At 29.6% G+C, this 18,774-nt stretch overlaps 1 protein-coding gene across 14 annotated transcripts in view; it reads right to left on the reverse strand.

Annotated features, from left to right (window-relative positions):
- Window positions 1–1,050: 1,050 nt before the first annotated feature.
- The window catches only part of LOC143079807 (1-phosphatidylinositol 4,5-bisphosphate phosphodiesterase gamma-1-like), a 79,971-nt gene continuing 62,247 nt past the window's right edge, over window positions 1,051–18,774 (reverse strand). For 4 of the 14 annotated variants that reach the window (XM_076255399.1, XM_076255400.1, XM_076255401.1 and 1 more), the window contains 9 exons: window positions 18,413–18,577; window positions 17,542–17,630; window positions 16,807–16,991; window positions 14,241–14,287; window positions 13,237–13,429; window positions 12,781–12,830; window positions 10,273–10,374; window positions 8,040–8,087; window positions 1,051–4,321 (listed from right to left, as the gene is read on the reverse strand). In XM_076255399.1, the coding sequence (XP_076111514.1) occupies window positions 8,080–8,087; window positions 10,273–10,374; window positions 12,781–12,830; window positions 13,237–13,429; window positions 14,241–14,287; window positions 16,807–16,991; window positions 17,542–17,630; window positions 18,413–18,577 (839 nt within the window). In that variant the 3' untranslated portion in view covers window positions 1,051–4,321; window positions 8,040–8,079. Of the gene's footprint in view, window positions 4,322–8,039; window positions 8,088–10,272; window positions 10,375–12,780; window positions 12,831–13,236; window positions 13,430–14,240; window positions 14,288–14,837; window positions 14,865–15,575; window positions 15,947–16,806; window positions 16,992–17,541; window positions 17,631–18,412; window positions 18,578–18,774 lie in introns of those variants that run through there. The other 10 variants (XM_076255402.1, XM_076255398.1, XM_076255405.1 and 7 more) reach the window with 10 other exon arrangements.

The raw sequence follows: 18,774 nt of genomic DNA on the forward strand, positions 1-18,774 counted from the left end.
CCACATAGAACAGTGCTAAAATATACATAAATGGAATTAAAAGCTAAAATTTATGAAGGGAAGAATGATAAATAAATAATACCCATTTGATGATAACTGTATAGAAATAGGGAAACTTGATGATACAGTCATTCCATCATCCTACAATAGTAGACAAATGTATAGATCTGTATCACTGGGAGTCTTCACATGGTGAACAAATTTAACAAAAACTGCCAAATTCCTTAAATAAAATTAAAGGCTGAATAATAAAAAAGACAATCAATCTTTAGGTTCCTTACTCGAGTCGTGCACATAGGAGGCATGGGACAGGGTTAAACTAGCTGTTATAACCCAATTCTCTTTTTTTTTATTAGTTGATTCACAAATCTATGGCCTTTTTGAAGGCTGTTCTGTTTACTTTTTTGTAATTTGGTCTCAAGTGGAAAGTTGTCTCATTGGCAATCATAACACATCTTCTTCTTTTCATATAAATCATTACTATTTACAACATTTCTGTTCTAATCTTCCACTAACATTATTTCCATCACTATTCTATAAATAAACAGGAAACATAATTCTATAGCATGCAAAATTCTTTTTATATTGCTTTCAATCTTTCTAAAACATGACTTTTTTAATGAAAGATTTTGTTATAAATTATCAGATGTTTATAAGAACTTTGTGTGTTCCTGTCCGAAGTCAGGAGTCAGTCGTTTGTTGCTGTGTTACTTATTTCTTTTTCATTCATTATTTTGTTTATAAATAAGGCGGTTAGTTTTCTCTTTTGAATTGTTTTACATTTGTCATTTCAGGGTCTTTTATAGCTGACTATGCAGTATGCACTCTGTTCTTTGTAGAAGGCTGTACTGTGACCTGTAGTTGTTAAGGTCTGAGGCATTGGTCTCTTGTTAAGAGTTGTCTCATTTGCAATCATACCATATCTTTCTTTTTTTGTTTGTGTTACTGAAGGAAAATACTTAAGATCATTTACAATCTTGTCCAAAATATAATGATATATATGAATTGTAACAGTAAAAAGTATGTCACAAGATAGACACAAAACCAAAATATGTTTACCAATATTTATTTAATATTTCATTCAATATTTCTCTCTATCACATTATTATGATGCAAAAATTATTAATATTTTTAAAATGACATTAGATTGTATGCTCCACATAAATACATTTTGCAAAGAAATAAGTTTTTTATACATATGTATAAATGTACATAACATATTTACATATGTGTCAACTTTTCAAAACCTCCAAATGAGACATCATCATCACTTGTGTGATGTTTGCCATTTCTTTTTTTTTTCTTCTTCAATGATCTTCAATCTGTCTTTTTGTAATTTGGTTAATAAATTAACAATTATAATCGTTAATTAACATATATATTAACAAATCTAATCTTTAATTAATTAATAATTTGCTACAACATCATTACAGTTAGCAATGGGATACTCTATATTGCTTAGTCCTGGCTGACAATAATATGTCAATATTTTAAGGTAAAAAAAAATTATACTTATAATGAAATTATATTCAAAGAGTGTGAAACCAAGAGATTAATTCTTATAATTCTCAAATGTAGATTTATCTCCCCTTATTGGAGACTTTTTTTCTAATTCATCAAAAAACAAAACAAACTGATCTTCAAATAACTAATTCAAACAAATATCCACCTAATTTCTGATCAAACTCTGTACACACAAAGAGATGCTTGGTTTTCAATTAAATTGTTAAATATAGTTTTGGTCTAAAAATGACCATCTTAAATACTAAATTTATCTATGTAACAAAAATCAAACTCAGAAATAATTCCAAATTTCCAATATATATTTTCAAACATTTGACCCTTTAATTTGAATCAATTTATCATATACAATATGAAAAAAAACTCAAATGATGCTACTTTAAAATAGACCATATCTATGTACTTAATTTCTAGTTATTGTGACCAAAAGCTACCTAAAACCCAAAACTTTAACTTGATACTGGACAGACGGTCAGATGTAGATACAGAACAGTAAGCATAGTGCCATTTACAATTGTGAGGCAAGCCACACAAAAAAAAAACATAATGTACTCTGATGTCTCCCATTTTCACTACATATTATTCAAATCCACTTTTGTCAAAAAATATATTTATCACAGAAATTTTCATTTCAACAGTTAACAAACTTCTGTAACATTTTAAAATAGACTGCACTCCAGTAGACACGCCACTTTTAAATATAATGATAACACATATATATTTCTTCATTGTGTAATCTTGTTGCAATCTTTTACGATCTTTAACCACTGCAGACCTCAGTCCAAGTCTTGTTGAATTCAACATTTTTTTTATAGGGGAGACAAAAATTGGTCAATAGTCCATGGGTTTTTGCATTTGGAACAAAAAAGGAGGTCCATTTCACATTTTTTTTTTTTTTATCAAATATCAAACCAAAAGAAGGTTTCATAAGGGACAAAAATATGAGTAGGAGTTGTAAAAAAGTCTATGCACTAACTGGGTGGCCACCTCCAAAATCTGCCTCTGCATACTATTAATCCAATGTTGTTATTGTCGTTAATACAAAAACAGCCAGGCTTAGGTTCGAAATTTAAACTGTTTTAAAGCATTCATGCAAAAGATCAGAATTGGGCTTCTGATGTAAGTAATTTTACAGTAAAAGAAAATGATGTTACAAAAATTTCTATTTTTATTTCTCTTATCTTTTATACATAAAAGAGTTGGGGGAGTGTGGTATGTGTCAATGAGACAGTAACCCGATAACAAAAACAATGCATTGGTAATTACAGTATATATATTGTCAGAAGTATAATAGTATATATTTTTCCTGTACACATCGAATCAATTCCATATCTATTCTTAATAATTTTATACTTGATACCATATCACAAACTGTAAGAATATCAATTTTTAATTTCTGCTGATAACATAAGAAGTTGTTACCAAAGTGCTGATGTCACTGCTAAGTAGACTTCAAACAGATACATATATCATTGTCAATAAGTCTATAAAAATCATCATCAAACTACTATATATAATCTCTAGGATTAGAAACTACAAAATTTTATTTCTAAGACCTTGTATGCTATTTTCAAGTACATGATATTTATTTGTCATTAGCAACTTGGCTGTCGGCATAAATCAGAAATGGATTCGTATCTTAGTATACAATTGATGCATCACAAAATTACATAATTCTGCATATTATATAACGTACAGAGTCTTTAATGATGTAGAATGTCTTTTCAATTACCTTGTGTACTTGAAAAGTATATAATGTGGATGTAGAATAATATCTTCACAATTGGCAATTATCTTAGACCTTGTGAATTCTTGGTATGATAACAGACATTTAACAAGTAGAGAATTTTTTGGAATATCAAAATCTGTCTATTTTTTTTTATTAGTAAATGGCAATTATATAAATTTTCACACATTTTGTTAAACATCTTATCAAAAGTTTCTATTTTCAATTTGAGCAATTTGATGATAATAATCACTATGCTCATAAGAAATAAGTAACTTTATAAGTATATGTGATCATAGTTCTATCATCAATGTTAATATAAGCAGCCAAAAATCGTTTAATGCTCTCAAAGAAATTAAAATTCATTTGACCTGTTCTTATAACATTAATTTAAACTTTTAAAACAATAACTTATTCCTAATTGCTTTAGAAATAAGATGTCTTCTCTTGGTTTCTAGAACAAAGGTTTTACAATCACTGCAAGCTATTTGAATTATCTGTACTTGTTTGTCTTGTAACATAAATTTATCAGAGAAATGTTCCATATTAGTAAACCAAGCTTACATTTCTTAAGAATAAGAAACATACATAGTTAGGTCTGACCCTAGGACCAAAAAGCTTCTTTTATTTAACAAGTGTGCACACAGACTTGTGTTGTCTGATGGGTGAATATAATGACTTGTTTATACATAAACATTCAACTGAAATTATAGTAAAATATCATACAATTGAGATTTATTGAGATATATGAGATTTATGTTAAGATTATTATTGGTCAAGGTATGATTGTTCTCATCATTATTATTCAAAAGCAAAATTAGCACTTATAGATGGGGAAAGATAATTTACAATTAAAACAATATTATGTATAACAATATTGTCAACAATTAAAACATGAGTAATGTCCCTTTTGTCATAGCACAAATGTTGTATGTATCACAAGATTTGATTGGATGAGTGTTAATCAGGATGAGATCTCTATCACATGATCAGTCACATGGTCATCAATGGTGATAAGGTTATTAACTATTTGAGGTCCTCCTATACACAACTTTTGGCCTTGTAGAAATTATTCTGAAAAAATAAAAAACAAATGTAAAACATCCATCCTTTGTTTTTGTAAGTAGTATTTGAATTTATTAAATGACACATAAATTGCTCATGTTCAAGAAATGCATACCAGAAATCAAAACATTTGCTTAATATGAAGTATTGAATAATTTGCTCACTTCAAATTATTCTTACACCATCTCATCCAACCATGCAAACAAATGCAGGCAATTTGTATAAATTGATAATTCCAACAATATTGGAAAAATATTTTGAAGAATGATTTGAAAAAAAATAATTTACTTTGGCATATACATGATAAAACAATCTAAAAATTCAATATTTTAGACTTTTACAGCAATTTATCATATATTCCAAAGTAAAACCTCAAACAATGGTCTTTTCTTTTTCATAACATTGGTATTTTTATTCAAGTTTTATTCAGTATTTCAGTGTTCAAATTTTTATCCAATAAATGTTATTTATTTTCAGAAGCAATACTCTTAGTATCTGAGGATAATAAATCTACTACATAATCATTGTGCTTAATGGTGCATGCATCTTTTAAACAAATCCATTCTCATTATACCTGATGCAATCCATTTAACCTTTAACCTTTATATATGCTTCTTCAAAATAACATTGATCAACAAGACAGCATGCACAAATAAACATGTAAACATGCAAAATAACAAACTAACATATTTTCAAGAAATAAAATGTCAAAAGTAAAAAACTGAAAATAATAAATACATTTATGAACATATGAATTACAATTAATTATCTAACTAAAACCAAAAGAACTAATAAAAATTTGATCAACTAATATAAGTTTTCTAGAACAGTCAGAGGTATGCAAATATCTGCAAAGATATTAATAACTGGATCATATTCCTAAATGAGGCTGAAATATTAAAATGTAATTCAGTACATGCTTATTACTACAAATTTTCCAAGAACATCACCTATTCTACAATAAAAATAATAATATAATTCAATACTGCTGTTATAGCTATGAACCATTTATATAAATACAATTTGAAGGCCAGTTTACCAGAATCATCTGTCAAGCACATAGTAATTGAAAATGAATGCAATCTTCCACTAGAATTTTCTAATGGCAATACAGATAAACCTTAATTCAAAAATAGCTGTTCTTTCTTTATAACATATCAACTGCTTCTATGGTATAATTAACAGTCTCTAGGGTTATAAAATAGCAAACAAAAACATTTTATTGACCCATCATTATTTTTTAAATCATCCAGATAACAACACAATTTATGTACATAATATTTAGTAATACATTGTAATAAGTTTTAAAATGCTTCAAGGTGACAAATAAAAACTGATTGGATAACATAAACCATGAGATGAGCCAGACTTAGAGTGGGGCAAAATAGTAAACATCTCCAGCAATGAATGCATCATCATCCATGTGAATTAGAACTCAATCAAAATATCAACTACAAGAGGCTGTCACAACGACAGCAAACCGGATTTATTTACATTTATTTGTGTCCTGGCAATATCACAAGAACCATTACTGATGAATGGTGAAAGTGAAAATCATCAATATCAAATATGACCTCCATTTTGTCATCAGTTTCAACATTTTGAAATAATAATATTTGAAGAGCTTAGATTGAATGGTTCATGAGTAAATGCAACAACGTGAATGGAAACGCCATTTTACGATCTTTCAAGAACCATAACTCCTGAACAGTAAAAGTCAAAATCGTCATTATGGAACTTGACCTCTATTTTGTCATCAGTAACAACATATTAAAATTTCAAAAGCTTTGGTTGAATGGTTCATGAGAAAATGCATGGACACGACGGGAAACACCATTTTTCAATCTTTCAAGAACCATAACTCCTGAACGGTAAAAGTCAAAATCGTCATTATTGAACTTGACCTCCATTTTGTCATCAGTAACAGCATATTAAAATTTCGGAAGCTTTGCTAGAACAGTTCATGCATAAATGCACGGACACGACTGGAAACTCCGTTTTTCAATCTTTCAAGAACCATAACTCCTGAACAGTTAAAGTCAAAATCGTCATTATTGAATTTGACCTCCATTCTGTCATCAGTAACAACATATTAAAATTTGGGAAGCTTTGGTAGAACAGTTCATGAGTAAATGCACGGACACGACTGAAAACTCCATTTTTCAATCTTTCAAGAACCATAACTCCTGAACGGTAAAAGTCAAAATCGCCATTATTGAACTTGACTTTCGTATAGTTGTCAGTAATAACATATTAAAATTTTAAAAGCTTTGGTTGAACGGTTCATGAGTAAATGCACGGACAACATTTGATTGCCGCCTTTCAAGAACCATAACTCCTGAACGGTAAAAGTCAAAATCGCCATTATTGAACTTGACCTTCGTATAGTTGTCAGTAATAACATATTAAAATTTTAAAAGCTTTGGTTGAACGGTTCATGAGTAAATGCACGGACAAGATTTGATTGCCGCCCGCCCGCCCGCCCGCCGTACATCCCCAAATCAATAACCGACATTTTTGTCACAAAAATCCGGTTAACAATCTGATACAACTAACCATTTTCATTAACTAAATATTTGTACATAGACAAGATGAAACATTACATCTAAATTGAAATAAAAAGATGAGGTATAATATCCAATGAAACAAATCTCCTCCCAAATCCCTTTGTAAAAGATAAACCATTATAGGTCAATGTACGCCTCCAACACGAAGCCTTGGCTCACACCGAACATCAAGCTATAAAGGGACCCAACTGACTGGTGTAAAACAATTCAAACAGGAACACCAATGGTCTAATCTATATAAAGTATGAGAAACACTTATAAACCACATCTACAAACGACATCTTCTGAACAACAGGGGTCTGACTTAGGACAGGTGCAAACACATTCAGGTTTGAACTTTTTAAGAGGTGACAATCCAATATATCATACATTGATATTGGATGTTCTTAACATACTTTGTTGATTAGTATATTTATTATTCTCTAATTTTACATGTATCTATAAATATTAGGTAATATTATTAAATATATCAAATTTCCTCTAATGTGCAAGAATAAGCAATCTGAAGGCAAAGTCTGTAATAGAGAATGTTATCATACAAGTCTGTGCAATAACAGTGTGGATTTGTCTCCCTTTAATACACCATAATGTGGATTTGTCTCCCTTTAATATAACAGAATGTGGATTTGTCTCCCTTTTATATTTCATTTTAATTTATCTTTTTTGCTTCATCGCATACCACATATTCATTAAATTTGTCAGTAGTTTATCAAATTGATGGAGAAAACAATAATCATCTATGCAAAATTACTGATCCTTGAGAAGTACCTTTAAAACTCTATCAATCATTGATATATTATTGCACAATATTATTTATGCAAATGACCTGAAGAAGTTTCAAACCCATTCTAATAAGCTTTGTGTTAATAAGTAAAAAATATCCTTAAATTTGACAAATACAAAAAAAAAAATAAGGTTGAGTGATTTTGACAAAAATATTTGACCCACAAAATATCTTCAGCATAGAAGAAAAAGGAATGGATGTTAAAAGTAAAGGAAATTGCAATGAAATGTGGATTTTATTGTTAACAAAGCTATGATGCTGTTTATTAAATTTCTAGCAGTATTTTTCTGTTTCATTTTCTGTAAAGATTTTAAGAAAAGCAAGCTAGAATAAACAGTTTCTGCAAAGCAATGACTATTGGTAGCTTGACTATTACCATACGCTTGTTCCATAACCAGATATCCCTAGAAGTCTTTTTAATTTTCTGAAACAAATAGGCAAGAAATCATTTAGAATGTTTATATAGATCTTTTTTTACTTCTTTTTTATCCAAGTTCTTCTCCAAATAACCTGGCAATGTGACAAGAATCTTGAACATGAAAGGTTTCATGACACACCACAGCTTCTAGATAAATATCATCTGTTATTTCCCATTTTCCTCACATGCAGCACATTTGTATACTGGTATAATGTACATGACTATATTCTACCACTGCATAAGTCAAGATACAAAACTTCTCAACTATAACACCCATTTATCTTTAAATTTAACAAATATGAGACAACCATTATGAAAATCTAAAATTCATGGATTGACAATGGAGAAATAAGGTATAACATGAGAAATCTGTTTCTCTAATTGTTAATTTCTTATAAACAAGATTTGACTGTGTGAAGTTATTAGGCATGGTCACCTTTGTGTGATGTTGCAATAGGTTCACACTAATCTGTAAATAAAAGCCTATATATTAAGTCAACCACAGTATAGACTTCCACTTTCTCGTTTATAGCTTGATCTTTACTATTTAGAATGAAATTCAAAACAGTGTGGTTGTGGCCATTGATTGACACATTAAATTCATCCATTGACTGGGACAATTTAGGTGAACGTTTGTATGTAATGACCACTGCTCACTATGTACTTTTTAAAGACACTTAAACTATGGGGTCACCAAAGGTTCTCAACTCCTTAAGAAAGTAATTTGAAAAATTAATCAGAAATAACACGATGTTTTGATTTATATCAATTATAAAAATCAAAACATAAAGGTTATTCCTGATTAATTTTTCGAATTATTTTATAATTAAAGGCGTTAAGAAACCTTTGGTGACCCCACAGTTTAAATGTCTATCGTACGTCATGAACAGTGGTCGTTACAGACAAACGTTCACGTAAATTTTCCCAGTCAATGGATGAATTTAATGTGTCAATCAATGGCCACAGCCACACTGTTTTGAATTTCATTCTATAGTGAGTATCAAATCATAACTTCATATATATGATATAGTCACCACCTGAAATCTTAAAAAAATAATAAGGGAATGGCTATTCTGGTAAGGATAAAGAGAGAGTGTCTATATTTTCTAAGAATAAAGAGGGGAAAAGAACAAGAGTATAAACAGTATTAGTAAAGAAAGAAATTATATGATAAAGTGTAAAAAGTGAGCAAAACTAAAACTGTTCTTCAGAGATATGAAAATTAGCAAGACTAAAAACAGATATAAATATTATAATTTCTTCATGGACTCAGTGAACCCTGTCCTGAATCTGTATTTTTATATCTGATATGGAATCAGCTATTTACCAGCCATTTTATCCAAGAAAAATATGACTTATTTCAAAGAAACTGTGGATATGACCTAAGTATATATGTCTCACTGTATCATTAGTATATGCTATTCCTGATGTTTACAAGATATATGGTTATATGCTCAGATAGCTAGTTCCAAGAAACAATTAAATTGCATGATAAGCTAGGATTATGTCACTCCAGTTTGAAATAACAATGACTTGCCTTCAACGCTATAATTAACATGTCATCAAAATAAATGGAATATCCATGTCTAAATTGGACAAATATTTGAGTCATCACTTGAATACAAACATGGCAACAGTAACCTGAATCTCAACAACATTGAGAGGCAGTTACCAAATTGACAAATGAGGGAACCAGACTAGGTTAGAGCTAAGAATACTGTTGGAAATATGATTATAATACAGTGGAGTACAAAGATTAAATAAAAAAGTTTTAGACACGAAAATGAAAATAGACAGATTTGCACCACTACATTCTCTTGGTTTTTTTTTTTTCAACTTCGCTTTGAACTTCTTAAACTTTTCTGAAGCAAACACCGACCACTTGTTGCACTTTTTTGTGCATGTCATCATTTCCAAAGTACTGTGAGATTATTTATTTTCATGGATACCAATTTTTCATGGATATTTAATTTCATGAACGTTGTGCAAAAATCTGCATATGAGCCTATGAAAATATGCATTTTCTTGAAAATTTTGATCATGGTTTACTTTTTCCACTAATAAATACACAAAAATTGGTATTCCACAAACAATTATGACTCCACAGTAAAATGTAATTACGACTGGTACTTTTCTCAGTAACAATGAACTGTAAGGTGAGTTTCTGATATGTCTTTTTAACTTGACTTACTCTCTTTGCTACGTTTTTTCTTCTGTGCACGAATCTCTTCAATTTCAAAGTACTGATTCTTCTCTTGTTTTGCTACTCTTTGGTACATTAGCATTTTTTCATCTAGTTATTAAATTAAATTTTTCTGTCATATTTAAGTTTTCAATTTTGAACGTAATTTTCAGTATTTCAAAAGTTTTTAAATATCTTTAATTTACAATTGAAAATGAAATATGCATTTGTTATTAAATATTAATTATAAAATTGAATTTTGAATAACTTTAGCCTAATTTTTTTTTAAAACTCTGCAAATAATTATACATTGAAAACAGCTAATCTTTCATCTACAAGATATTTGTTTCAAATTCAAAAAGATCATTAAATAAAAAATAAATAAACATATTTTTTCTTATCATGACAGTATTTTAGCTTAGCTGGTCAAATCTATTCAGATAATATTATCATGCTATTTTCCCCCAAGCTGCTGAAATAAATTGCTTCAAAGAAAATGACACCTTAGGCAAAAGCCCTATATGTGTTAACTAACACCTGACCTAACCTACCCTCCCCCCCTTTTTTTACCCTATTCCTTTTTCTTTTAACCATTTTCAATAAAGCACTATAAAAAAACAATGTCTTCACTGCAGAATCCAGAATTAATAGAAAATGAAAGAAGAAGGTGTCCATAGGACACTAATACTCCCGCTTGAATATATATACTGCTATTTCGGCAATTTTTCAATATATAAAGGGACATATCTCAAGAACAGTTAACATGGTGATGCCATTAGGGGTAATAAGCATTGTGTATAAGTTTTATAATATTTGGTTGAGGCAAACTAAAGATAGATTATGGAAATGTTAAATTTATTAATTTATAAAGGGACATAACCCCATTTCAAAATTGTTCTGTGTTTGGGCATTGTGTATAAGTTTCAGAAAACCAAAGTTAGAGAACAGAAACTAATTTTGGAATGTACTGGTAGACAAACAGATAAGACAGATGAGGGTAAAACTTAATGCTGGATTGGGAAGCATAAAAAATTTCCTTCATTTTTAACCATAACTTTTAAGCATCCAAGTGACTGTAAACATATATTTTTATTTTTATTTATCGCAAAATTTCCTGAAAAAACCCTGAAGCAATTTATATATAAATAGTCTGAGCTGATGATAAAACCAACACTGATTTGACCAAACCAGACTTGAGTATAAGATGCTAATGAAAGACCATTCCACCAAATGATAACGAATATTTACTATATTTACTATTGCATAGTGACACTGGTTAAGAAGATTCGTGTGCATCAAAGAGGCCATGACAGCATTCAATTCACCATTGCAAGAATTTTGTAATAAAGAATTAAAGTCAGCCCATCTAGCCTTGAATTTCAATTAAAGACGATTTTTTTACAAACGAAACAAAACATGTGTTCACCAATTCAATTCAATTCTATGAATATCAATGTTTTTGGAATATCAGTTATTGAATTTAAAATTGTTAAGTATAATTCAAAGAAAAACTTTCGGTTTCATCCAGTTACAAGTCAATTCAACAACACATGTTTTATTTTGTTGCAAAATAATGCAAAAGTATAGAATATTTAAGATAAAGATTATTATTTGTTCAATGTATAAAAGACAAGTCTAAGAGACCATATTGAATCTTGTGTACCTTGTGAAATAAAAGCTTCAGATATATAGATCTGGCAGTCACTAGCAAAAGCCACCTGAGAATATATCTGGACAGTTTGATTTGAATGTCTACAGTGAGTTATATGTTTATCATGATGAATCACAGTGATAATGGCAGTTGTAGATTCAGGCTTTGGCCACCCAGCATCCCCCCCCCCAATTTTTTTTTTAAAAATAACCAACAAATTTGTGTTGCAATAGTGCCCTCTTGTTTTTTATCCTCAGAAGCCCCCTTTCATTCCCCCTGAACTTGAAGCCTGGTTTCAAAATTGAACTGGGATTTCTACCACATTTCTGAAGTGGTTAATTTTGCCATTTCAATCTTTCTGATCAGATATATCCCTCAAGTTTCTCTTTTATGAAGCAAAAAAGGGGGGATGGATTTACATCACTTTTCTGCACTGTATCATCAGCTTAAAGGCAGAAATGACAGTGCAAGCCTCAAAATAGGCTACAATACTTTCAACAAAAAAAATAATTGCTTTCAGAAGCATTCTACAGGAAGAATAAGTTTGTCAATTTTGAAATACTTATAGAGGAATTCTTGCAATAAGTAGCCATGGAGTTTTTTGATTAAATGTTGATACTATAGGTCTCATACTAAGCAATATAGCAATGTGTATGCAAGGACTTATATCAAAATGACATATATTTCCATTGCTGTATCAGGTGAGAAGGTTGATAAATTTGCACCTTTATATTGAATTATTTACAACAAAGCAATATCTATCAAGGGTGTGATTATATATATTTCGACATTCCATGTATTCTGCGTAGTCAGCATTCTAGCAAATAAGTCATTTTTAAGCTACATGTATGTAGTTGTGATTTTACCCTCAGAAGATGCTATGTCTTCATCTATTCCTAAAATTCTTTGATATTTTCTGAAAAAATATATATAGAAGGATAATAAGTGGAACATTCTTTCTTAGGTTTACATTTACATGTAAAAAAAACGTGTGTCGTATTTCAAATGTCAAGAATATTTAAAAAAAAAAAAAAAAAAAAAAGAACTCATTATATTTTTTTTTTATTTAAATGATGATTCTGTGAAATATTAATAAAACAATGAATTTGTTTTTTTTTCAAAGTTCGGAATATATTGCTCTTAAGAATTTCTTATATATGACCTTCCCCTTCCATTAAAAGGCAGATACAAATCCTCCCTTTCCAAACAATTACTTAGTTTTAAGCACAATTTTATTCTAAAAATCAAGAAAGTAAATAAATCATGAAAGGAATCCTATATTTTTTCAACAGAAGTAGCCAAACTTTTTTTCAGCGACTTACTTCCTTTGAGCACGTTTTTCTTCATCACCCTTGGCTGTTAAGTCTTCCACAGAACCCTTCATACTTTCTTGTTTTCGTCCAAGCATAGGGGCTGAATTTTGGTGCTTCACGATTTCGTGTCTTTTAGGGCTATGGCCAAACGCCGCAACACTTTCTTGTTTTTTGATACTCGAATGACCAGCAGATTGCATTTCTATGTGTATAGTGTTTATAGTATAAAGAGATTGGAAATATTTCTGTTTCAATACTTTCAAAACAATTCTATTAAATGTACTAATATATTGTACACCTTAAGGGTCCAAATATTCAAAGTTTCTATGGTTTTTTTTTAATATACATATTCCTATAGGCAATCTCTTACATGATTTAAATATAACTAAAGCTGATTTTCAGATTGCAAAACTAATAAATAATGTGAAACATGTTCTATCTAAAAGCCTTTCTTGGACTAGAAAAAAACAATGAATATATATATATATATGTCTATTTCTAAAGGAATCATATTTACAAATATATTTATAGGAAATAAACATATCTAACTAAAGATATTTCAGAAATAAGGTATGGCTGAACCATGTCTGGTAATGACCATTCAAATCATCACATTACAAATACATTTCATGAAAATGATCATTACTTTCTAGGAAATTTCTGTAGACAAATTGATATGAAATGTAGAAAAGAGCATGAAATATCTAACTTTAAAAACCCTAAACAAAGACAATGAAACAGTTTTCAGAGTAAAGAATGGATGTAACAGTTTTCTACAAGCCAGGGTAGAAATTTTTATATGTAGGAAAACTACTTGAAGTATATATTAAATATATTAGATTTGAGAGTTAGAAGTCTGAGGGGAAGATAGTTGTTTGGGTCAGAAACAGTTGCATAAATTATACCATATTAATTTATACCATTGATAGGTAAATATTCTATGCATGCTTTAATATAAGGAAAAGAGAGATAACTCTTTGTTTACTATTGTGGTGAAGGTTAATGTTAGTTACCATGACTACGTTTAAAATCGTCAATTCCTAGGATTTTCTGATATTTCCTACAAAACAAAATATTAATATAATGATAAAGTTTTAAGCATATACACTGCTTCATCAGTTCAAAAAGCAGTTATAGAAAATATATATATAGATATTTTCCTGATCAGCTTTTCACAAAAAATATCAACATATTTAGCAGTGTGATTCCAGTTTGAAATGTTTCTGCCTTTACTCAAACAAAGGTCTTATGACAACTTTCCAATACAAGACGAATCACAAAAGAAAGACACTTTTCTTTCCTTCTTTCTATTATTCTATCGTCCTACCATAATTACAAACAAAGGTTTTATGACTAATTTCCAATATAACACAAATCAGATTCTTTCTTCTTTCTATTAATTAAATCCCCTGATATCAGTGATCACTTTTCCTTAACACTAAATTATATAAAACTCATACATGAAACACAATCTACAATATATGTAATGTTACATGTATATGTCCTGCAAAGAAAAATACATGTAAAACGTATCACATACACATGACAGTCACATAAAGCCCCATCACTAAGGGATGCAGCTGCCAAGACCAAAATGTTAGAAAACTCACCATGAATGAAAGTGCATAAGAGAGAAACTGTCCAGTAAAAAATACTATTAATACTTCACAGTAAAATATTAAACTTAATATAGTTTTCGTTTCTACTTGAAATAGCTTCTAAATCTTTTCCTTGTTCTGAGATAAAACAGTTTTTTATACACCAATAAAAATTAAAATTGCCTTTTAATTTTCAATTGTTCAAAGTTCTTAACTCTTCCTGCCGGTACCAACTGTATATATATCCAGTATTAAATCAATGTTGAAATGGTAATTTTTAGTAATACTGAAAAGGGAAGTAAAACATGTAATTGTGTGAAGTTCAGTGCCCTCTGTGATCCCAATATAATATCTTCTAACAATCCACCTCAATCAAACTGATTTACCTCTCTTTTTAGACCAAAACCTAATAAAGTCAAGATAATTACAATTATTCTTTATATGTTTTTGCAAACATAGCACCTAAAACACAGAAGCGGATGCCGTACATTAAAAGTAGGCAACATACAAAACACGAATGAAAACATCATTTAGAAATATAAATTATTCAAATTTTACATTTTTCAAGCTTTTTTCAACTAAATCAAATTTCAAGCTTTTTTCCAACATAATCAAATTTCAAACTTTCACCTAACTTAAAAATGTTAAAAGTTTAAAGAACATGAACTGTGACCTATTGCTTCCTAAGGATACTGTCACTAAACACATTGGGTAAGCAGTGAAGTTGAATGATGTATGTTATTTTTTTTTGTTTCACTGCCCTCACTTTAAACTTTTTAAACCTGTCACTGAAGGAATAAACTCAAATGCTTTACCAGTTGATCAGTTTGAAAAGATGTTTCAAACTGCATTTGGGTAAAACATTCTTAGGACAAAACCTTCTAATTAAGAGCAGTAAAGTTTTTTTTAAGGGTTTAGCTTTGTAAGAGTAGATAACCTTTTAAACCTATTCATTGCATTGATGTACAAGTGACATTTTTGGAGGTGCACTGATTTGTAATAGGGAGGTGAATATATTTAATTGGGGGATGTGAAATACACAGTCACTCAGTGCTCCAAAGGTATTATATTTTATGTAATTCACCACCACAGTCATACTGTTTTACCTATTTTTTCTAGACCTGAAAAAAGTCAAGTTCCTATGTTTTATAGACCCAAGAAAAGTCAGTTTAGTATTAGTTTTGATGAATCACACACAGCACATAGGGTAAAAATTGTAACATGAACAATGATTCAATGTTCCAATATTTCTATCCATATTCATTTTGAATATTTGTTTATTTATGGTGCTTAATATATCTATCAATTCAACTTTTAAATATCTTGAATGGTAGATCAAACGTACATTGTAGATATAATAATAGGTCATTTAAACTCCTTTAGAACAATTCTACAAAATGCATTAAAGAAAATAACTTAAAATTTATACAAAGAACTAGCTGAACTAAATATGCCAAACAAAATAAAAAATAAACAAAGTGAAAATAAAAAAACATTGTGCATCATGCAACATTTCCATGCCAATATAACACAAATACTTCATAACAGATTGTTCCTTTGTATATAATTTATTTAGTTTTTCTTTCAACATGTTTCAAAGACCTTGAATGTCACCCTTTTTATAACATTTAAATTTATGATCTTAGTATTGAAATGCTAAACTTTAGTTGTATGTCTTTGAATCTTATATCTTTATTTTTAGGCATTTTCTTATTATAAAACTATTGTCATTTTGATGTGAAATCAATAAAAATGATTACAATACTAGAAACAGCAATTCATCTGTTACTAAATTTCAACCCATTTATATTGAAGAACAATTGTTTTTTTTTTAACATTAATTAACCTTATGACAATGGAACAACAGAACTTTATTTCCCAATTTTCAATGAAAGACGTGGAGCCACAATTGCTTTACTTTTCTTGTTTTGCCAAGAATTAACAAATTATTTTCATTCGTTATACAAAATTATAAACTCACTTTCTCTGACGACGTTCATCATTTTTTGCAAGTAAATTTTCTTCCGTAAGAGACAGTTCCTCCATTAACCTCTGAACACTCTGCTGTTTTCCCTCCTTTTGGTAAGTCCCAATCTGTTCCTCCAGATCTTTCTTCTTATCTCGTAAATCTTGTATACAGGCATAGATATCCGACTCTTCACTTTCCTGAAACAGTAAAATATGACTCAAAATAAAGCATCTTTAAACCTACATATGGACACATTTTTGATCTTATTGGGCAAGGCATTTCAGAGTTAAATAGATTATTGGTAACTTCATAAAACAATTCTGCAACAGTAAATTAATGAAGTATCCTGCTACTACCATCATTTGCACCAAAGATATCCTTTTCAATTAATAAAATTGAAAGAAAAGGTCCATCTGCTTGGGTTTTTTTCAGGTGATGTGTCAACTTGCATATAACTTTATAATGGGGCATAACATGAGAACTGTATAAGTGACGCCACCCAAATTCAAACTTGACCTGTTTTTTGTGTAACAAGTTACAGGACAGAAATACATAAAATACAGACAGACATATGTATAGACAGACATGGGTAACACTTAGTGTCCTTGGGTGACAGCTAGAGCATAAAAATTGTCAGCAGAGTATTTGAGAAATACTTTTTTCAAAACATAATTAGGTAATAAGAGTTTTTCTGGATTTCCAATCCTTTTTGGTGGCAGCAGTCTGGCATCATGGATAAATACTTACTCTGGGATTCTTTTTATCAATATGAACTAATAAAGCAGCCATTTCTAATTCTTCACTATAACCATTCTGTATAGGTACACTTCTATAACCTGTAATGTATACAATTGAAATGATTTTAGAGTGAGAAGATAATTACTGTGATTTCATCTATTTTCATGAATGAAGGGGAAAATAAACCTTGTGTAGATTAGAGTTTGTGGTTTAGCCAAGTAGTCACATTATCCTACATTTAAAATGCATTTCTTTAAATCTTTATTATATATTAAGAGGACTGCCAACAGCCTAGGTCTCCTCGGATTTTATATATATTTGAACAAATTCATTTGTGGTTCATCCTCACGAAATCAACGAAAATAAGTATCCAAAGAATAATTATAAATCTGCAGTCGGTCAAAACAATATTTAATTAAGGAATGACTGTAATATTTTTTCTGTCTATGAAGAAATAACATAAAAAATTTGGTGCACACTGAATAACGCGTGTAGCGGGTTATTTACAGTGTGAACCACATTTTTTATGTTATTTCGAATAGACAGAAAAAATATTACAGCCATTTCTTATAATTTAATTCTAAATTCCATTTTAAACCGTAGAAAACCATGAAAAAACGTTGATGACGTCACGGTCACATGACTAAATTATGTCTATGGGATCATAACAAAATAACGTCAGCCAATCAGAAGACGCGTTACATCCAAAATTAAATTATTACTCTATAATAAAATATTTTCTATATTCTTTTTTCGTGACATTCATACTCTTGAAATTATCATTCATATCATATAAAATTGGTCATTAATAGGGTGAATTAATCTTCTTCCATGAGATATAAATAAATAATTATTTATAAATATATAATGGCAATCTTACCTGTTCTTAGACATGAAACTGGGAATGTTGCCTGTCCCAGAAACTTGGGTTCACCAAATACATCTTCATCCTGTACCATGAATCTGATCAGCGCCAATTCTGGGCAAGTAATGTCAAAAGTGTTGGAACAATTCTCTCTCCAAGTGGGGTTTAAACCATTGTCATCTGAAAAAAAAATAGAATAGAATTATACTCTTTATTCTTTATTAATATAAGTCATACTATACATTTTTTGAGGTTGAAATATTATGATTTATCTATGTAGGTAATTCTATCATAGATATAAAAGTGTTTTTTTTTAAGAGCAGCAAAGTGCATTTTCCAGCATAAAAGTCACAATGACCTGTAAATTTTCTCAACAA

This window comes from Mytilus galloprovincialis, chromosome 6, assembly GCF_965363235.1.
Source record: "Mytilus galloprovincialis chromosome 6, xbMytGall1.hap1.1, whole genome shotgun sequence".
NCBI lineage: Eukaryota > Metazoa > Mollusca > Bivalvia > Mytilida > Mytilidae > Mytilus > Mytilus galloprovincialis.